The 22,100-nt window shown below is 34.4% G+C and overlaps 2 protein-coding genes and 1 non-coding gene across 11 annotated transcripts; 2 read left to right on the forward strand and 1 right to left on the reverse strand.

Moving 5' to 3' along the window:
• Positions 1-3,728: 3,728 nt before the first annotated feature.
• LOC147925802 (small nucleolar RNA R71) lies at positions 3,729-3,835 on the forward strand. Its single transcript, XR_015585524.1, has one exon. It is a non-coding gene; the product is annotated as a small nucleolar RNA R71 (small nucleolar RNA).
• A 4,194-nt stretch (positions 3,836-8,029) lies between these two features.
• On the forward strand, positions 8,030-11,001 carry LOC104701882 (protein NRT1/ PTR FAMILY 5.13-like). 8 transcript variants are annotated; one of them, XR_015583608.1, is made up of 7 exons: positions 8,030-8,215; positions 8,300-8,517; positions 8,606-9,135; positions 9,218-9,411; positions 9,509-10,164; positions 10,420-10,493; positions 10,648-11,001. XR_015583608.1 is itself a non-coding variant. In XM_087490088.1 (5 exons), the coding sequence occupies exons 1-5, from the start codon at positions 8,092-8,094 to the stop codon at positions 9,514-9,516; spliced, it is 1,074 nt and encodes a 357-aa protein (XP_087346214.1). In that variant the 5' UTR covers positions 8,030-8,091; the 3' UTR covers positions 9,517-10,435. The 8 variants fall into 8 exon arrangements, 5 of the variants coding, with proteins under 5 accessions (XP_087346214.1, XP_087346211.1, XP_087346210.1 ...); XR_015583607.1 differs by having other exon boundaries at positions 10,423-10,493; XR_015583606.1 differs by having other exon boundaries at positions 8,041-8,215; positions 8,300-8,473; positions 9,218-10,164; positions 10,423-10,493.
• On the reverse strand, positions 10,428-13,239 carry LOC104712796 (wax ester synthase/diacylglycerol acyltransferase 2-like). Of its 2 annotated transcripts, none has more exons than XM_087490089.1 (7): positions 12,981-13,239; positions 12,250-12,822; positions 12,097-12,163; positions 11,920-12,014; positions 11,617-11,826; positions 11,370-11,507; positions 10,428-10,853 (listed from the first exon to the last, which is right to left on the reverse strand). In XM_087490089.1, exons 1-7 carry the CDS (start codon positions 13,167-13,169, stop codon positions 10,686-10,688), a joined length of 1,440 nt encoding a protein of 479 aa, XP_087346215.1. In that variant the 5' UTR covers positions 13,170-13,239; the 3' UTR covers positions 10,428-10,685. The 2 variants fall into 2 exon arrangements, with proteins under 2 accessions (XP_087346215.1, XP_087346216.1); XM_087490090.1 differs by having other exon boundaries at positions 12,977-13,205.
• Between the last annotated feature and the right edge of the window lie 8,861 nt (positions 13,240-22,100).

The raw sequence follows: 22,100 nt of genomic DNA on the forward strand, positions 1-22,100 counted from the left end.
TAACCTTATGCAGTTGTAGTACTTAAGGTGTCAATTCAAATGGGATGTTGCTAGTCACTCAAGATGCAATCAAGATTTCACAAGTCAAGCCAATTCAAAGAGAGTGTTTTTATTTAACAATCTTAGAATGATGAAAATGCAAAACGGAAATGTGTTCTAGGACTAGAAACGAAAATGCATGACAGGAAGCGAAAATGAATAAAAATCAAAACGAGTCTAAGCATGAATTAAAAGTCAAGAAATGAAACAGTCTCAGGAATGTAATAAAATTCAGAAAGAAAGAGGTCCTAAGGATGGGAGTAATTGATGTCGGTGAAGTCTCCTAGTCTACAAAGTGTTTAACATGCCACAAGCAATCTATCCCTAGACAACGAACATCACAACTTAGCTAATCCAATCTCTTGGTAAAAGCTACTCAGACTCAACCACTTCCATACCCAGCTCTCGCTAGAGAAACATGGTTGAGCAGGCATGACAAACAAGTTCGTTCATGTCAACAAACATCCTAGACAACTAATCTCTTAGGCTAGGAACGTAAGTCTTTGGCACTAGTTGGTCAGACATTTCATCAAACACCTTTTGGGTGTGGAAATGTCTCGAACCTAGTTCCAATTGATCAGAGAGAAACTAGCATTTCTATCACTAGTCCTGAAGGGAATCATAAAATCAAAGCTTAAACACTCTGCATCCTAAGATCCTCCACCTAATCTATCTCATCCTCAAGGACTACTACACTACTCAGATCCGAAAATCATTATCCAAGATACAAACACAGAAAACATTGAACCAAGCATAATAATATAGATAAAAATGAGAAGAACAACTTTGTAGAAGGAATCAAATGAAAATACTGAATAAACTCGGAGATGTCGGATTACAAGTCTGAGAACGTTTTTAGGTGGCTAGGTTAACCTTAAGAACAAAAACGAAAATGAGATAAAAGATGAGATGTCCCTGCCAAGACTTAGCAAAACTTATTTATAGTAAAAACATGTAAATCCCTAAAACTTAAAACGACAAGGTGAAACGTCGGTTTGAGAATCTCCTGAAGCGTGTAAAACAGAACATCTTCCTGACATGTGCATCGAATCGGAGTGGGCGACAATGACTCGATTGCTTGGGTGAGAATGGCTCGATTGGTGGTGCTGAGAGTGGCTCGATTGGTGGCGCTGAGAGTCTCCGTTTCTGACGTCTCCTAGACACCTGAAATACTCCGAAATGCACAATGTATGCAAGGATGATGCAAAAACTTCCTAAACATGCAAAGTGTATAAACGAGGTTCTAAAATGATGTAAAATGACTAGTTATCCTAGCTAAATGCATGTCAAATACATGCTAAAGAGACGCAAAATATAGACATATCAACTCCCCCAAACTTATTCTTTGCTTGCTCTCAAGCAAACGATCAAGAAAAAGTGCCACTTCATGGTCGAAGAAGGAATCGTCCTGGGACACAAGATCTCTGAGAAAGGAATTGAGGTTGACAAATCTAAGATTGAGGTCATGATTCAGCGTTAACCACCTAAGACAGTGAAGGACATCCTATGTCCTGTGATGGTCCTAGTTGGGATTAACTCATTTCTTTCGTTTTTGATCACAGTTATGCCTCCCTTCTTAGGTACACAGTGCATTGGAGATACCCAAATACTATCAGAGATAGGATAGATAACTCCAGCATCAAGCAGTTTTAAGATTTCTTTCTTTACTACTTCCTTCAGGTTAGGATTCAATGTTCTTTGGGGTTCAATGCTAGCATAAGACTCATTTTCAAGATTGATCCTATGTGTGCAAAGACTAGGTGAGATTCCCTTGATATCATCTAAGGAATAACCTATAGCCTTTCTATACTTCTTATTCTCAGTTACTAGCAACCCCAATTCATCATCACTCAACCTAGCATTCACTATGACAGGATAAGTGGAATTAGTTCCCAGAAAGACGTACCTCAGTCCGGAAGGGAGAGTTTTGAGTTCTACCTTTGGAGCTTTCAGTTCTGACCAGTCGTCAGCGTGGGAGTCTGGAATGATCACGGTCGAGTGGAAGATATCACATTCTGAACTCTCTGTCTCAACTTCACATACCTCATTTGCGTTAGATAGCTGCTCGAACTCCTCTGGTCCATCTGCTTCTCTGTGGGAGTCTAGCAGATTTTTGTAACAAGTGGTCTCCTCATTCAGGAACCCTCCTTCTCCATCCTTTGTCAGAGCAGTTTTGAGATGGTCCTCCTCAGCTAGTTCCTCCAACAACTCATCAGCCAACTTAACCATCTCTTCAATGTAGAAGACTTGTCCTCCTATTTTCGGCTTCTTAAAAGTATCCTTGATGTCAAACTTCATGATGAAGTCGTCGCCTAGATTAAGATCAATCTTGCCATTTCTGACATCAATGATAGCTCCAGCAGTCGCCAGAAATGGTCTTCCTAAGATCCTTGAGCAAGGAAGAGTGAATGATCCAGGATCCTTGAACCTCTTTTGATCTCTCCATTACCAAGTCCTTGAGAAATTTCTGGTAACGAGGAACAAGTGCGAACGCATCTAGCAATGGCATCCTCAACTCAATCTCTTTGACTTGTTGTTCGAACAGAGCTTTGTATTTCTCAGTAAGTTGCTTCTTGAACCTCACTGGAAATGGTAGAGGAGGCTTGTACGTTGGAGGGATGAATCTCACAGGCTTGTCATCAGGAACAGCAGGTTCCTTAACAGTTTCAGGTTTGGACTGCTTCATTGGCTCGATTGGATCTTTGACTGCTTCGACTGGATCCTTGGTCTAAGCTTCATCTTGAACAACATCCTCTCCATCTAACTCCTCACTGTCCTCAGTGACGTCTGGTACTCCTTGTCTGGGAGGCAATGTTTTCCCACTTTGCAGCGTAATGGCATTGGCGAACTCCTTAGGGTTTTGAACAGCTTTCCCTGGGAATTGGCCAGGCTTTGTTGCAGAAGTAGAAACAGATTGGCCTTCTATATACCTGATCTTCGTATTCAGTGCTTCGAATTTGACGTTCAGATCATTTTATGAACATTCCATCCTCTGACTAAGGTCGACAAACTTCTTAGCAGTATCCATAGAACCGCTAGCTTGACCCTGAAGAATTTGTTGCATCATTTGCTTCATTTCTTGATCTGGTGCTGGAGTAGGCTAAACTGGTTGAGGGCGGAATCCTGGCGGTGGTCCTGAGGGAGCTTGGTAACCTTGCTGGAATTGTTGTTTGGGTACGAATCCCTGATTGTAAGGCACAAACGGTTTTTGTTGACTTTGTTGGTGCTGTTGAGGAGGGTACACCTGATCTTGCTGATTAGCAACGTTGTTACTTCTGTAAGACAAATTTGGGTTTGCCTTGTATTGGTTGTAACCTTTGTTGGATCCACCTTAGTTCTGGATATAGTTTATCTCTTTAGACTGCTCACCCTCCCCATCTGGAACTTGGAAAGGGTCATCCTCAGATACGTAGTGGACGCTCCTCTGCTGACTTAGCAAGAGACGATATAGCTTCTCATTGACGTTCTTGAGGTCTTTCTTGTACTTCTCCTCAGAACTGGCGTCACCCCAAACTGTGCGATCATAATCTTCATTGTAATTGTCGTCAGACTGAGCGAGATTCTCAACGAGTTGCAATCTCTCATCCACTTCTTTGTTCAGGAAATTACCGTTAGAGGCAGTGTCAAGCAGCATGCGGATTTTTGGAAGTACACCACGGTATAGAATGCTCAGTAGTGACTCGTTGCTGAACCCGTGGTGAGGGCACTGGCTCTGGTAACCCTTGAAACGCTCCTAGGCTTCACATAATGTTTCTGAACTCTTCTGAGTAAAACCATAGATGTCATTATTGAGACGTGCAGTTCTGGCATTGGAGAAAAACTTTGCCAAGAATGCCTTCTTGCAGTCATCCCAAGTATTGATGGATCCCTTAGGGAGGTTTTTCTCCCATTGGTGAGCTTTGTCTCCCAGGGAGAATGGGAAAAGTCGCAACTTGAAACCATCCTCACTCACGCCGTTGATCTTGGTGAGACTGCACAGACGGTCGAACTCGTCGAGGTGATCGAGTGGATCCTCCATGGGTAACCCGTGAAATTTGTTCCCTTGGATCATGGAGATCAGACCACTTTTGATCTCGAAGTTGTTGTTCTGCACGGCGGGAGGGAAGATTCCAGCACGCTGAGTATGAGTGTTTGGTGCATCCCCAACACCAATGTTTCGCGGTCTCGGATTTGGTTGCGGGTTGATCATTGAGAGGACGAGTTTGTCTTGGTCTTTGTAACCGATTGATGTCGTCGATAGGCGGAAGCAGATTCTGATGTCCTATTGATCTGGTGTGCATGCAAGGTTGCAATCAACAGGTTCCTGAGATGCAAAACAAACAAGCAGACAACCAAAACAAGTCAGTACTCAGAATGATAAGTGTAACAGAACTTAATCTTGCAAAACATGAAATCTTAAATGTAGCAAAGATAATCCCAAATGGCAACGGCGCCAAATTGATACTAAGATTTTTGTGTGTCTATTCTAGCAGGTTCAATTAACCTTATGCAATTGTAGTACTTAAGGTGTCAATCCAAATGGGATGTTGCTAGTCACTCAAGATGCAATCAAGATTTCACAAGTCAAGCCAATTCAAAGAGAGTGTTTTTATCTAACAATCCTATGACCCAAACACACAACAACATGTTGGTGTCGACCGATACCAGTGTCGCTCGACACAACCTTACCACAAAACCGTCTATACTAGACCACAATAAAAACACTTGATTGAATCATAAACCAACGGTCCATTTCAAAAAATCACCGTTGGATATGAAGCTTATAGCACCACGAAGCTTTCCACCAAATTTCAGCTAAATCGGACTCAGTTTCATCCTCCAAACATTGCTCCGAAGTAGCCATCCCGGACCAGTTCTTGATGTCTGTCTGTAGGTGTTGGTGCCGACCAACACCACTTTGTCTGTAGGTGTCGGACGACACCAACCCAGAAATCACAACAGAGCCTCCCTTCAAGCTCTCTTTCCCAACAAACCCCTAAACCTTTACAACCATTGATTCTCTAATATAGTAAACACCAAACAACACGAATTACCTGGATAATAGCTAGAAGAGAGCCTCCTTGTCTCTCTCAATCCACCATCAAGTACTCTCATCCTTCCTCTACACCCATGAGGAAGATCTATCTCCTTTATCCTTCTCTTACGACATAACTGGAACTCAGCCCTCTCCGCTCCTCACCCCACAAGCAAACTCGGCTCACACTGAAGGCATCAACTCCATCTCTTTTTTCCTTCCCGTTGGTGGCTGCGACCAAGAGACGTCCCCAAAAAAAAGGAGAAGAAGATTCTCGTCTCCTTATAAAGCTATGGTTCTGGTTTAATTCCACAAAACCAGCAAACCGTTCGCAAAATAAACCAAACCCGCAACCAGAACCAATTGGTCGTGTCGAGCGACACTACGCCATGGTGTCGGTCGACACTCCAACTCCAAAGTTGGTTTGCGGGCTGATACTAAGATTTTTGTGTGTCTATCCTAGCAGGTTCAATTAACCTTATGCAGTTGTAGTACTTAAGGTGTCAATTCAAATGGGATGTTGCTAGTCACTCAAGATGCAATCAAGATTTCACAAGTCAAGCCAATTCAAAGAGAGTGTTTTTATTTAACAATCCTAGAATGATGAAAATGCAAAACGGAAATGTGTTCTAGGACTAGAAACGAAAATGCATGACAGGAAGCGAAAATGAATAAAAATCAAAACGAGTCTAAGCATGAATTAAAAGTCAAGAAATGAAACAGTCTTAGGAATGTAATAAAATGCAGAAAGAAAGAGGTCCTAAGGATGGGAGTAATTGATGTCGGTGAAGTCTCCTAGTCTACAAAGTGTTTAACATGCCACAAGCAATCTATCCCTAGACAACGAACATCACAACCTAGCTAATCCAATCTCTTGGTAAAAGCTACTCAGACTCAACCACTTCCATACCCAGCTCTCTCTAGAGAAACATGGTTGAGCAGGCATGACAAACAAGTTCGTTCATGTCAACAAACATCCTAGACAACTAATCTCTTAGGCTAGGAACGTAAGTCTTTGGCACTAGTTGGTCAGACATTTCATCAAACACCTTTTGGGTGTGGAAATGTCTCGAACCTAGTTCCAATTGATCAGAGAGAAACTAGCATTTCTATCACTAGTCCTGAAGGGAATCATAAAATCAAAGCTTAAACACTCTGCATCCTAAGATCCTCCACCTAATCTATCTCATCCTCAAGGACTACTACACTACTCAGATCCGAAAATCATTATCCAAGATACAAACACAGAAAACATTGAACCAAGCATAATAATATAGATAAAAATGAGAAGAACAACTTTGTAGAAGGAATCAAATGAAAATACTGAATAAACTCGGAGATGTCGGATTACAAGTCTGAGAACGTTTTTAGGTGGCTAGGTTAACCTTAAGAACAAAAACGAAAATGAGATAAAAGATGAGATGTCCCTGCCAAGACTTAGCAAAACTTATTTATAGTAAAAACATGTAAATCCCTAAAACTTAAAACGACAAGGTGAAACGTCGGTTTGAGAATCTCCTGAAGCGTGTAAAACAGAACATCTTCCTGACATGTGCATCGAATCGGAGTGGGCGACAATGGCTCGATTGCTTGGGTGAGAATGGCTCGATTGGTGGTGCTGAGAGTGGCTCGATTGGTGGCGCTGAGAGTCTCCGTTTCTGACGTCTCCTAGACACCTGAAATACTCCGAAATGCATAATGTATGCAAGGATGATGCAAAAACTTCCTAAACATGCAAAGTGTATAAAAGAGGTTCTAAAATGACATAAAATGTCCTAGCTAAATGCATGTCAAATACATGCTAAGGAGACGCAAAATATAGACATATCACGGGCGTTACAACACAAGTTCAATAAGTTGAATGTGATCAATTTAAGGAATAGATCCGACAGTTTGTATTCAAAAATTGCTAACTTTCATAAGAAAAAAGCTAGAGTTTTCTAGTTGCTGTTGAGTCTAGAATTCTTGAGTGCCGAAAAAGAGTTGTCTTCTCGGAGGAGCCTTCATTTGTCCTCTTTATACTTTGGAAATTCGTCCTCAAATATGTGTAGTTTCTTTAATTGTCTAAGGAAACCTTCCTCTTCTTATCGAGCTGTGAATATCCCTTGTATATTATTCTTCCATTCTCACCTTGCCCTCCAAATTGACATCTAGCTGAAGATCTTGATGGACCGGGCTTTTCGTAATCCCATGAATTCAGTATGTGCTGGTTTATTCGGACTAACAGGGGTAGTGCTAAATCACCCTCTTACAAGCATAATAGGCCTATACGTTAATATTTGGTAGTTGGTTGGCCATGGGTACTCTTTGTTTTCTATTTTTTTCGACTTCTGATTTTTCTTGACTTTGTGTGCTCGATCATCCAATATGATGGATTCCTCCAGCAACAGAGGGAGAATTGAGATTGTGTAGATCCCTCTTTGTCATGTACACAACACAACTGAGAGAGATTGTGTAGATCCCTGTTTATCATGTACACAACACACTAATTACTTATTCTTCTTGGCTACATTTATCCAAAAGACAGGTATTAAAAACTAAAATCACCTAGTTATTAAAAAAAAATTATTAATTTATCCAGTTATCATTATCAATGTGTTTATAATATCATAGATTACAATTTTTTTTCCTCCAATTGCATGTTGACAAAAAAAAAAATTCCTCCAATTATCATATCAATTTTTTTTTTTTGAGGAATTCCTCCAAATACTATACTTTATTTTATTTTTTTCCAAAACACAAAAAAAAAATTGATATTTTTAAAGGTGTTCAATTTATTTTGTTAGGTTTGGATTGACAAATTTTGATTTAGTATATAGCTTTTAGGGGAGAAAAGGTACTATTTAGGATTTAAGGTTTAACTTTGAAAATTTTATGGTATTTTTGGAAAATAGAATTAAGAATAATATTTTTGAAAAAGATATACTCTAGTGATATTTCTTTATTTTTTTAACATAAAAAATAATAATTTTAGGTAGCTCACATGTGAAGCGTACTAATTAAACAACTCAAGTATTCGTTGGTGACAAGAGGAGAAAATGACGACTTCTAGAGAAACTTCTCTTCTCAAAGAAGAAGTCGTCACCGGTGCCGTTGACCACCGTGGAATCGCCGCCAGAAGATCTAATACCGGTAGATGGAGAGCCGCCTGGTTCATCATCGGTAAGCTGATGAGATCGGGAGCTACTCCTCCTCCTCGGAAGAGTAACTTATGAGGACATTTTTTTTTCTTTCTTCGAATCGTAGGTGTGGAGGTGGCGGAGAGGTTTGCTTACTTTGGAATCGGATCAAACCTAATAAGCTATTTGACCGGGCCACTTGGTCAATCCACGGCGGTCGCCGCCGCTAATGTCAACGCTTGGTCTGGAATCGCTACTCTTCTTCCTCTTCTTGGAGCTTTCGTCGCCGACGCTTTTCTCGGTCGGTATCGAACTATTATCATCTCTTCTTTTATCTACGTTCTGGTTCGTCTCTTTTCTTTCGATTTGAATGATAAAAAATAGAATCTTTATTATGGGTTTTGACTGAGAAAGAGTTTGAATTTGGTGTCAGGGTTTGGCATTTTTGACTTTATCTGCGTTTCTTATTCCCAACACTACTGAAGTGACCTCTTCTTCACCTTCATCTTTACTCAATGCCTTCTTCTTCTTCTCTCTGTATTTGGTGGCTATTGGACAGAGTGGACACAAGCCTTGTGTTCAGGCTTTTGGTGCTGACCAGTTTGATGAGAAGAACCCGCAAGAGTACAGTGACAGAAGCTCCTTCTTTAACTGGTGGTACCTTAGTATGTCTGCAGGAATCTGCCTTGCGATTCTTGTGGTTGTGTACATCCAGGAATCTGTTAGCTGGGCGCTTGGATTTGGAATCCCATGTGTGTTCATGGTGTTCTCTCTTGTTCTTTTCGTGTTAGGGAGAAGAACTTATAGGTACAGTAAAAGAAGACAAGAAGAAGAAGCCAACCCTTTTACACGGATAGGTAGAGTCTTCTTTGTAGCTTTCAAGAACCAAAGATTGAGTTCCTCGGAATTGTGCAGAGTTGAGCTGGAGGCAAATCCATCTCATGATTCTCCAGAGGAGTCGAGGTAAGTTTGACATATAGCATTCATAGGAGAGCCTTGTTGCAGACTTGCATGATTATGAAGTTAATCCACTTTCTTGTGACAGTTTTCTCAACAAAGCATTGCTTATTCCCAATGATGGATATATGACATGCAAGTCTAGAGATGTAGGAGACGCCACAGCTCTTATTAGACTTATTCCAGTATGGCTTGCAACTCTCGCCTACGCCATACCCTGTGCGCAGTACTTGACTTTCTTCACAAAGCAAGGTGTCACAATGGAAAGAACAATATTTCCAGGTGTGAAGATCCCACCTGCTTCTCTTCAGGTTCTTATTGGCATATCAATTGTCCTCTTTGTCCCCTTCTATGACCGTGTTTTGGTCCCAATCGCCAGGTCGATAACTAAAGACCCTTGTGGCCTTACAATGCTTAGAAGAATTGGAGTTGGAATGTTACTGTCAGCTCTCACTATGGTGATTGCAGCTCTGGTTGAGTCAAAACGGCTCGAGACTGCAAAAGAACATGGGCTTGTAGACCAACCGCAAGCTACTGTTCCAATGTCGATTTGGTGGTTAATCCCTCAGTATCTGCTGCTGGGATTGGCCGACGTACACACTGTAGTGGGAATGCAAGAGTTCTTCTACAGCCAAGTCCCCACTGAGCTGAGAAGCATCGGTCTTGCGCTTTACTTAAGTGTGTTGGGCGTGGGAAGCTTATTGAGCAGCTTACTCATCTCTCTGATCGACTTAGCCACTGGAGGAGATGCTGGAAACAGCTGGTTCAACAGTAATCTGAACAGAGCCCATCTCGATTACTTCTATTGGTTACTTGCGGTTCTTAGTGCCGTTGGGGTCATTACGTTCTGGTTCATTTCCAGGTCATATATATATCGCCAGGTTGATCAACTCTAGTTTCTAAAATAAGATTTTAAAAAAATATTCAAACTATTGTTGTGGATAAGCAATGTTTGAGCAGGAGCTAGGCGGAAACTGGAGAAGCTGAACGAGAGGCGTCTTGGTTAAATATATTGACGCTCATGTCTCTAACATGGTATTTTGTTTATCTCGGCCAGTGACTTGGCGCCGCATGTTGATCCATACTTTTGCTGTCTGTAACCCTAACTTTTTGTTGTTGTTGTTGTTGTTGTTGTCTTTGTTTCTGACGTTCTCTTCACGGTAGCATGGTTTTGTGTGTTTATTGTTTAATTTTATATGTAATATATTTTGTAATTAGTTTATGCCTTCACTTTTGGGTTAGAGGTTATTTTTGTGCCATCTATGTATTAACATTTCATATTAAAAATAGCAGGTCCATGATCAAAGTTTCGGCGTCGTCACACTTGAGACCTGAGGAAATATACATGGATTCAACACAAGTTGGTACAAAGATTTATGGATAAATTATTGTAGAAGTGATCTAAATCAATAATAGTCTAGTGTTTATAAAGATGATAAATTCAGGATGAGAAGACGTAAATAGGCAATCTAATAAAAATAGTGACACGCTCAAATATTGAATAATTGTTGTAAATAGGTTTCCTGGATGGATGATATGCACGCCGAGCATTTTGTTTAAACCTCTGAAGCATGAAAAATCTTTTGTGGAGCAGCAGACTTCAACTTGTGGAGAGATTCGATGATGAGATCGCAGAGGTGATGAGGGTCTGGAATAACCTCTACATCAACTCCGATGTTGATTATGAGTTTGTCCACATAGCTTTGAACATTGATAATGAGTTCCTTGTTCAAAATAAGCAAAAACAAACCATCAAAATTAATTAAGTTTTACTAATTAAGGTTGCCAACTAATGGATGTACGGTACATTTACTATGTTACACAAAATTATCATTTTTACATGTTTTATACAAATTAAGAATAATTATATCATTTTTTCTTATTTAATAAACTGATATATAGATTAATTTTTTTTTTTAGTTTTAATAATTACATTGAAAATACGAAATGACACTTAGTAATAAAAATAATGTTTTCAAACTATAGTTTTGTGAAATGAAAGGAATATATAATAGTAGTGTTGTTTTATATCCGTCGTCTTTGATATGAGATATTCTAATACGCTCTTCGAGATGACTCTCAAACCAAAATCCTGACTCCCTCTAAATCGTCGTTATCAATTCCATTTGTAATGTAAGATAATCTAACATTAGTAGTCTAATTTATTCGCAAGAATTTGAAATATTGTGATTTTTAATTTGATGATGGTTTCAAGAATGTCTTTATGTGTAAGAGAGTACCTGTGGAATACCAAAGCTACTTGCAGCAATGTAACATATTTGATGGTCGAAAAGGCTAATTTCTTCGGCTGGACCAACCACATTAGAGAATATCATCGTTGTGCTTCCAAAAATTTTCTTTAAAAGAGTTGTGAGTGCCTGTTTTCCACCCCGACACATCCATATATGTCGATCAGATGCACAAAATACATTTATTATATTCGGCACTGCATGCATGTTAAGATATTGTTTGATTTAACATCTATACCTTAAATCCGAAAACATCCATCGTTAATTTGAGCAACCCATGGGAAAATAGAGGTTCGAAAGAATGTTTTTTACGATCCATAATAGTTTTGGATTGTCGAACATATTCAAATACATCAGCGTTTGACTTCATCTCCATGGGAATCAGAACATAACCTATTGAGTTCCCCCATCTACACTTTGAACCTTTTGCCATCATATTTGCCAAATCCTGATATAGACTTATTGGTTAGATTCTTACTATTTTAAACAAGACAAAAATAAACTATAAAGCAAACATCGTTTGGGGTATGTTATTCAGCACCTCAATATCTCTATTTGGCCTTAGATTAAAAAAAACAACACCATGAAGACATCGTTTGTCTTGAATTTTTCTTGACTTTGAAGATGTTTGAAGATCTGTTCATAAATTCGAAACAAAATGTAAGAATATGTTACATATATTAATTAATGATATTAAACAAGAGTAAATGATATTTACCAAATCTTTGATTCAAATATTGAAAAAGACCAGCTTGCACCATCCCAAGAATAACATCATTTACCGTCTATAAAATAAGAAAAAAAGAGGAAAAAAAACATAAATAGATCCTTCTTTCAATAGGAAAAAAAAGAACTAATTAATCAAATGTACCATATTCATGGCGTTCTTCACGATTTTGACATCATCCAAACTAATGATATGATGAATGAACTTATTAGTGCTAAGTGTAGCCCCTGGTTTAGCTATTATATGAGCTGAGGTACCCCTCGCACAACAAATAAAAACCATAGATTTAATAACTTCAACACAAGTGTGGAATATTACTCTTACTATGAACCATAACCAAGCAACCAAAGCAAAACAAACGTTCTTCGCTTTGCTTTTCTTCGGAGCCACAAAAGTAGGCAACGCCTCGGGATCATATATTTTCCGAGCACAAGCGAGTAAAAGAGACATAAGAGACATCCCATCGCCCAAAGAGTGATGGAACTTAGCCATGATCACATATTCAGCATGTGATGTTTTAAGTTTCAATAAATGAAACTCCCATAAAGGTTTGGACATATCCATGGGAGAAAGAGCCATCATTGATGTATAATTTTCTAGATATTCATCAGGATTCTCAATGTTGGGATCTAAATCCGGAACAATTACATGATCTTCTACTTTTACTTTCGTTGGAATCCATTTAGCTTTTCCTTTGTACTCATCATGACCAGTCACCTACATGTATCACGTGATGTTAGGAGTAACCCTAACGTAATATATTATATATGGATTGATCCATTGATAATCTTATATTTATTTTGAGTTAGGAAGTCATGAAACTTAACATATAAACAATAAAAATGTTTGTATGTGTATGTACGTTAATTACCTACCAGTATGCTAGAGAAGCGTGGATGGTTGATCAATGTGTTTTTTAAGCCTTCAACAATGGTTGATGGATTGCTTTCGGTTTTGCATCCAAAGGTTACAATGTTGAAGACACCGAGACCCGGCAAGCTAAACAACCGCGCAAATGGACTTACCGGCTCCTCTCCTTCCGTCACTTGCCTTTCTATTGCCATGTCTCTTATTTAATTTCTGGTTTTATGGTATTAGTCTACTAAGTACACATGCAAATGGTTATTTATATACAAATAGCTATTAATATGTGTATACATTTACACTGTTGCAATTAATTGAGGTTGTTGCGGAGCAGCTCAATCGATACCCCTTACAAAAATAAAAATAAATAACGAAAAAAATATATATTTTTCAACTGAGATAGGAAGTTTAACAGAAAAAAACCTTAACACTTGTTGGATCTATTTTAAACCCTCAACTATATGTTTTTAGTATATAAAACTCTGAAATAAAAAACAGTTAATAAATTTAGGGAATTTAACTCTCAATCTATATAAAGATTTACTAGGATTTAACCCGTGGTATACTGCGGGACTATATTTTTTAATTTTTAAATATTTAAAATACGTATATTATATTTTTTTGTTATTTTGCTGTTGTTTTATTAAGTTTTAAATTATATACCTATATTTATTGAATTTACGAGACGATTTTAATGTTCATATATGATTTTAAATAAAATAGTTATTTTTTTTTTATATAGATGTTACTATGCTATCTAAGTTTTGATCCGCAGTACACCGCTTGATTGTGTTTTTTTATGTAGAATAATATAGAGATATGTGAGAAGTAATAGTTATTTTATGTGTTTAATGTATATAAAAATTAATTGTTTATATTCTCGATTTTAAGCTAATGTTATATATATTTTTTCAATAAATGTATAAAATATTAAATGGAAACTATTAATTAAGCTGAGATAATTTAGGAAAACTAACAGATTTTTTCTCTAAAGATCTATTAAATTTGGTTTGAAGATTTTTATGGGATTAAAAATTTAATGTGTAGAGTTGTTTATGGAAAAATCAAAATGTATAGATGTTGTCCAGCTATTTATGGCAATAAACGTATCAAATTAGGTAGATTTAAATAGTTCCATTAATTGAGTTTCTACGAAATGTTATTTTAGTAAAATTGTTATGGGCTAATGTTGTAAACAAAATATATTAAATAAGTAAAACTTGAAGGGCATAAACCAAAATATACTTCAAAAATAATAATATACATAACTATAACAATTTCCTCTACGCAACCAAAGTTTGTTTAATTTGAAATAAAAACGATTAGACGTTAATTTTTAAGCACAAAAACCACAAAACAAGCTAAATTTAACTGAAAAAAAACTCAAATCGTGAAACTCTAAAAATTCAGAAATCCCAAGATGTTGAATGAATTTTAAAGAGAATAGTATTGAATCAATTCTTTGATATCCTTTTTCTAATTTAGTTTCAAATGTAGGTTTTTTTTAATTATTATTAACAGACTAAAATTAAAAACAAAAATTTCTTTTTCATTACATCCTAATTTCAAAATATATTGTTTAAAACATCCGAAACCACATTTATCCTCGTTTTCTTTCCAAGTATATAAATGGAGTAATTACAACATGAGTATATGAATGCGATATATATATATATATTAACATTTTTACAGCAATTTTTAAAGAAGGCTTGGAGTTTGAAGGTATTTACAACCAATGCCATTATCATTAAAACATTTTTTTAAATGAAAAATAAAAACGAAATAAGCAAAAATAAGGTATGTAAATTGGGTAAATATCCTCTTGTCCATCCAAAAATTTTGACTTCAATATAATGTTCCTAAATTATCTCCACCTCCAAGCCTAATTGACTCTAATAATATATCTTAAAAATACAAAAATCATTTAGATTCCTAAAATATCTTTACTAATCTGTACTAATAAATTTAGATTTTTTTTGGTGCAAACTAATTAATATAGATAAAATCGTGATAGTTTATCTAAAATAATATTTTTTTATATTTCACTTGGTTTATCATTTTTTAATATATTTTAACATCAATTCAAAAATTTCAGAATATGATTATTGATATAATTAAAATTAATAAAAGGTTATAAATGTTAACAATGTCATAAAACGGGGTTATATTGCAGAACAAATTATAAGGTTAGACGGTTTACCTTAACATTAGTATATATTTTTAAAATAGCATTAATCCCACACTTGAACGCAGGTTAAATCTTCATCTTATTGTTTTGTTAACACCATCAATTTTACAATATTAGACATATTTAATTAAGTTGATTTATTACGATTATGTAAAAACAAATTGTACCATGGGTGAATTAATAATCAAAATTAAATTTTACAATCTTAAACACTAAACAAAACAAACAATATTAACAGAAAAACAGATACAGTATAACTTAAAATTTAAAAATTTTAGTCATAAAAAATTATCCCGCGGTATAACGCTGGTTAAAATCTAGTATATATATTATTTTCTTAATATATAAGAAGTTTATCTGGAAATCTTTCCAAGATTATTCATTGGAGGTTTTATGCATTTTGGAAAATTGTATCATATAACAATATCATCTCATATCATATTTAAAAAATAAATCAAAATTAAAATAAAAAAACAAAACAAATTAAGGAAACAAATTATGTAGAATTTTTATTAAGGAAATTATGTCGGTTTGAATTTATAAAGGGGATTATGTTTAATTTTTATAATAAGAAAATTATATGTCGGTTTGGATTTATAAAGAATGGTTAGGGTTTAGACTTTATAATTAAACAAAACTATATGTCGGTTTGAGTTTACAAAAGAGTGATTAGAGTTTAGATTTTACAATTGAACGAAATTTTATGTCGGTTTGGGTTTATAAAAGAATGGTTAGAGTTTAGGGTTTAGATTTTACATGTAAACAAAATTATATGTCAGTTTGGGTTTATAAAAATGTGGTTAATATTTAGGTTTAGATTTTACTGGTTTAAAGGTGAAAGAATAGGTCACGGAATCACGGTTTAAAGGTGTAGTGTCTGTCGAGAAAGCATCCACACATTTCGAAACATGACATAACATTTATATTTTATGTGGCAAGAGATAGTAATGGGCCTATCCGCCTATACGTCAATTTTTGATAGTTGGTCGATGAAGGGTACGTACTTTTTTGTTTTTGTTTTCGTCATGTGAATAATACTGTAGAAAGATTCAGTACTTTGGAGAAATACAAAACTACTGACTTTCGTCTACCAAAGATTGGTATACATTTTGACGATACACTAACTGATAATTTTGTGTGATGCCAAGGCTTTTCATATTCACGCTGTGCGGGTCTTAATCTATTATACGTATAAAACTTGACATTTTATAAAACAATTATAAGAAATCCGAGTCGTAGCCCGGATATTTATCTCGTAGAAATATAATTTATCAATTGAATTTTTTTATCTTAAAACTTCACAATTCTTCATGAAAAAGTGATAATATATATAAATTTATCAAATATTTCACCTCACAACTTAACCCACCCGGCGATGTTATACGAGATAAGAAACTCCAGATTGGTATAGTACCTATGTGGATTAGTTTAGGTTTCGGTATGATTTCCACAAAATATGAATAAACGAAATTATTAGGATGTAAAGTAATCCCCAATCCTCCTTATTTTTTTAATTTAATATTCTTTTATATTCAACTCTACAAATCGATACTAGTATTTTTACAGCAGATTTTGCTCAAAAATGTTTTTTGAAAAGGTTTTACATTGAATGCTATTTAATGCTTATATTCATATCCAAACAAGTTTAGTTAATTTGTTCTATTATCTTTCTAACCAAACACAATTAAAATATTTTAAATATTCATATATATAATGTTCTACAGTAGAATCTCTATAAATTAATACTCGTTAAATTAATAATCTCTATAAATTAATAAATTTATTCGGTCCCAAGTTGGGACTAGTGTAATTTTGGACATGATTCGATAATATAATAAGATAATATTTTTTTGAAAATCCTTTGTAAATATATGGTCCAATCAATAATATAAATTAATAATTATATAAATTTATCTAAATATATGTATATATATACACATTAATTATTATTAGAGTTCATTTTTAATATTTTTACTTTATAAAAAATATTGAGTACTATCTTCAAAACATGATAATTGCTATTTTCATTTTAATTGGATTTATAAAAATGTTAATTATAACAATTAAATTTTATTTTCAAACTTTTTTTACCAAATTAGGAAAGTCTCTTTATAAATTAATAATTATTAATTTATCGAGAAATTAAAACCTCTATAAATTAATAGAATTTCATGGTCCCAACATTATTAATTTATAGAGGTTTTATTGTACAATTATTCTCAAAAAAAAAGTTCTATAATTAATATAGATATTTAGAAGATTTATTCCAGATTAAAAAAAGTTATTCTCTTATCATCTCTTTTTGATTTTAAAATTTAAATGTAGTGAATCATCATATAATACATAAAGTTAATAAAAATATGTATTTTTCCTGCATATGTTGTGATTTGAATTTTTTAAAACAAACATATATTACTCAATTAATATAAAAAGTGTGTGTTCAACATACATATATAGTAAATTTACGGTATATAGTAAATTATAAAATTTTAAGAAGTTTATAATTTATAAATAATATATCTAAACTTAATAAAAGGTTTAAAATTATAAATATTTAAACATATTAAATTTTTAAAATTACACAAACGAGTTATATTACATGACGGGTTATATGACATTACAAGATTGAATTAATAATACTAAAAATAAACTATCAGTAATATGATATTTTAATACAGGTTAAATTCTCATTTTTATGTTTTAACAACACCAATATAAAATATGTCGAATCAAACTGATTTAATTAAGATTGTAGTAAAGAAAAATTATTGTACATTATACCACGGTTTATATATTAAATCACTAAAATTAACAAAAGAGTATATTAGCAAAATTAGTATTAAAATAGTACATTAACAAAAAAATTAAGAAAATAAAACTTACCCCGCAGTGTACCGCGGATCAAAATCTAGTTATAGTATAAATATATTACAGGATTGGAGATTCCCACATTGAACAAAAAGGAGGAATCATGTCTATTTCCCTAACATGAATAGATCTAAATGAGAGGAATTCTCTTTTTTTTTTTAAAGTCCTGATAAAATTAGTGGCACAAGCAATTCTGACATATGTAATGTCGTGTTTTCTCTTACCAAAAGCTATATGTTCAAAACTAACTAGTACGATTGCTGATTTTTGGTGGAGCAATAGAGCAGATAGTAGAGGTCTACACTGGATCTCATGGGAGAAGATGTGTACTCAACTTTCTGAAGGTGGGCTAGGTTTCCGAACACTAGAAGAATTTAATCTTGCTCTTTTGGCAAAGCAGCTATAGAGGTTGTTGAGATATCCAGATTCCCTCCTTAGTCGAGTTCTCAAAGGGAGATACTTTCGATATTGTAGTCCATTAGAGATACAAGTATCCAATCGACCTTCATATGGTTAGAGGACAATGTTGGCGGCAAAACATGTTCTCTCGTACGAAATCCGTAAGACCATAAGTTTGGTGTTCTACACGTGCATCTGGACTGAACCGTGGATCCCAGATACTCTTGCGCGGCCACCACAAGGATTAAATATTGAGAGAAATCTCTTGATATGCGTTAACACCTTGATCGACTACAATACAAAAAGGTGGAAGCTGGAACGTCTTCGGGAACTTTTCCCCCCGAAAGAAATTACCCTTATTTTGGGAATCAAACCGAGCTTAAATGCCACGAGGGATGGATATTCTTGGACCTTGACAAAGTCTGGGAATTATACCGTTAAATCTGGGTACGAAGCCGCGAGAGCTATCTCTCGACCTGTTTGCGACCTCCCTTTTCAGGAGCCAAGTGTTACAACACTCAAGGCGCAAGCATGTAAGTTAAAAACATCACGAAAGCTTAAGCATTTCATGTGGCAATGTGTGACTGGGTGCTTGGCTACATGTCAACGCCTGCATTATCGCCATATTGGTAGAGTTAAAGATTGTCCTAGATGTGGAGCGGAGGAGGAAACTATAAATCATATGCTATTTGAATGCCCCCCAACACGTCAAGTACGGGCCTTATCGACAATCCCTTCCCATCCTATGGTGTTCCCTTCATCTTCCCTATATAGCAACCTCGATTTTCTATATGGGCGCGGTAGAGACTTTGGTGAAATTGATCAAAACTTGAGGACGTTCCCTTGGATGATGTGGTACATTTGGAAAGCAAGAAACAAGAAAGTTTTTGAAAATATATCCGAGTCTCCGCAAGATACTCTGGAGAAAGCCATCTAAGAAGAAGAAGTATGGAGAAGAGCGAACAATAGAGACATACCATCAGGGTTAGTAGAAGCGGGCATATCGACCCAAATCCCACAAGATTGCCTTGTATGTTTTATAGACGGATCTTGGCATGCAGAAGTGGATAGGAGTGGACACGGCTGGATTGCTTCTTTCAGTGCTAGATTCTTGCATATGATTCTTGCTCCCTTACATGCGGAGCTAGACACCCTTGTTTGGGCTATGGAGTGTCTTTTGGCCTTGAACTTAGATAAAGCTCTCTTTGCTACGGATTGCTTAGACCTCCTAACAATGACGTCTAATATTGAAGATTGGCCGACCTTTTCATCAGAATTGAAGAATTTTATTCATTTCAGAGATATATTTGTTAACTTTAGTATTAGATATATTCCTCGAGAGGATAATATCCGTGCCGATAAACTTGCGAAATGTGCAAGAGCACGAGGTTTCTGTTTTTCCCATGTAAGCTCATCATAACCTAATTGGCTCTCTCTCGAAAAAAGTCATCTCCGATAAAGCGATAACTTAATATATGGGGCTTCACTCTCAAAAAAAAAATGAGAGGAATTCTCGAAAGTAATATATTGTGGATAGGGCTTCGTACAGTCATTTAATATCGATTTTGAGTTAGGAAGTCATGAAACTTAACATATATATAAACAATAAAAATGTGTGTATGTGTGTAATTTACCGACCAGTATGCTAGAGAAGCGTGGATGGTTGATCAATGTGTTTTTAAAGCCTTCAACAATGGTTGATGGATTTCCTTCGGTTTTGGATCTAATAATTACAATGTTGATGATATCTAGACCCTGCAAGCTAAACAACCGCGCAAATGGACTTACTGGCTCCTCTCCTTCCGTCACTTGCCTTTCTATTGCCATATCTCTTATTTTAGTTTCCGGTTTTATGATATTATATACTATAATACTGCAAATGGTTTATTTATATACACACAGTTAATTAATATTTTCTCTGCTATAATATAAGATGTTTTAATTTAAAACACGTAGATTAAGATATTTACTTTTAAAATATTTAACCTATCATAAAAAATATTACTTAATATAAAATATTAAATTAATCTAAAAATTGTATAGAAACTTGAAAACATATTACAGTAAAACCTCTATAAATTAATAATGTTGGGACTAAGACATTTTATTAATTTATAGTGATATTAATTTATCTATAAACTAATAATTATTATTTTATAGTGTAAATTAATAATTATTAATTTATAGATATATTTTTAATTGTTTATTTTTTAAAAAATTATGAATTGGAACAACTATAGCAAAATAAGATTAAACTTTCGGATGTTATAAATTTTATGGTTTAGGAATTGAACTTGTAATATTTAGAAAGCACTATTTACAATAAATTACAAATATTATAGACAAATTGACTTACACACATGAGACACATAAATTCAAATCTATGAATAATAATATCAATTCTCCTATTTTAATAATCTGTCAAATTATCAAATTGTAAATGATGCATATCTAAAAATTAAAACTTTAAATTTTAATTATTTGTATGACATGTTATAAAATATTTTAGAGATATTATTATAGGTTGAAAATACAACATTACAATTGTTCTATAGAATTGAGCTTTAGGAGAAACATACACTATTATATCAGTATATATATATATATATATATATATATATAAATTTACATAATTATTAATGTATGATATTATTGGGACCATATTTTATAAGGAGATTTCGAAAAAATTATTATCTTATTATCTTATCGAATATTGTTAATTTTTACACTGGCCCGACTTGGGACCAGCAAAATTTATTAATTTATAGTGTTTATTAATTTATAGAGTATTAATTTATAGAGGTTTTACTGTATATTATAAAACAAAAGAAATTTCTTTAAATCATCCTATATTATGAAACGGAGAGAGTATATGAGTAATTGACATTATTGTAGTTAATTAAATGAGGTTGTTGAGAAGCTATATTCATTTTAACCTCATTATATGTATGATGATGGGTCCAAGAAATGGTGACAATTATATTGTCAAGAATAGTCACGGCGATAGCTGTTAAAATATTATTAATGATGTCAAGCAAAATGTTTCATGTCTAAATTCTCTGAAATTTCCTTCAATAAATATCATATTTTCTACATAACGCATATTTACAAGATTTTTTTCTAATAAACAATTTACAAGATTTTTCAGAGGAGTTTTATGCACTTTCTATCTCTTGTAGTTGTTAGTAGGTAGATATTTTTCTTGTACCAGAAATAAATATATTTTTTTTCTAATTTAGTTTTCAGATGTAGGTATTATTTTATTTAATTATTATTAACAGATTAAAATTGAAAAGAAAAATTCCTCTAGTCTACATGCCTAATCTTTGCCACTTAATTTAAAGATATATGTCGTTTTCAAAAACCGACACCATTTTTTTCGTTTTTTTTTTCTGAATGAATGTACAATTTTTTTTTTTGCGTTTCCTATCTAACTATATAAATGGCGTACAGCGTGGTACTATGAATTTGATGGATAGATTATTTTCTTGTTATTCTGGAAATATTTACAAGATTATTCATAGGAGTTTTTTTTAAATGCATTTTATATCTCTTGTAAATTAGTAGTATAGTAGATTCGTAAGATACAGTATATTTCTTGTAACAAAAATTTAAGAGAAATCGTTATCAAAAAAAGAAAAATGGAAACAAGACAGAAGGTGCGTCGAGAATCCAC

This window comes from Camelina sativa, chromosome 16, assembly GCF_030686135.1.
Source record: "Camelina sativa cultivar CO46 ecotype springtype chromosome 16, ASM3068613v1".
Classification (NCBI taxonomy): Eukaryota; Viridiplantae; Streptophyta; class Magnoliopsida; order Brassicales; family Brassicaceae; genus Camelina; species Camelina sativa.

Excerpts from the sequence above, each read along its gene's own strand:
- LOC104701882 (XM_087490084.1), top strand. The coding sequence starts at position 8,092 with ATGACGACTTCTAGAGAAACTTCTCTTCTCAAAGAAGAAGTCGTCACC. Across the intron at positions 8,518-8,605 it reads CTTCTTTTATCTACGTTCTG|GGTTTGGCATTTTTGACTTT; the intron begins GTTCGTCTCTTT and ends ATTTGGTGTCAG. Across the intron at positions 9,136-9,217 it reads GATTCTCCAGAGGAGTCGAG|TTTTCTCAACAAAGCATTGC; the intron begins GTAAGTTTGACA and ends TTCTTGTGACAG.
- LOC104712796 (XM_087490089.1), bottom strand. The coding sequence starts at position 13,169 with ATGGCAATAGAAAGGCAAGTGACGGAAGGAGAGGAGCCGGTAAGTCCA. Across the intron at positions 12,164-12,249 it reads TGAAGAACGCCATGAATATG|ACGGTAAATGATGTTATTCT; the intron begins GTACATTTGATT and ends CTTATTTTATAG. Across the intron at positions 11,827-11,919 it reads GGCCAAATAGAGATATTGAG|GATTTGGCAAATATGATGGC; the intron begins GTGCTGAATAAC and ends AGTCTATATCAG.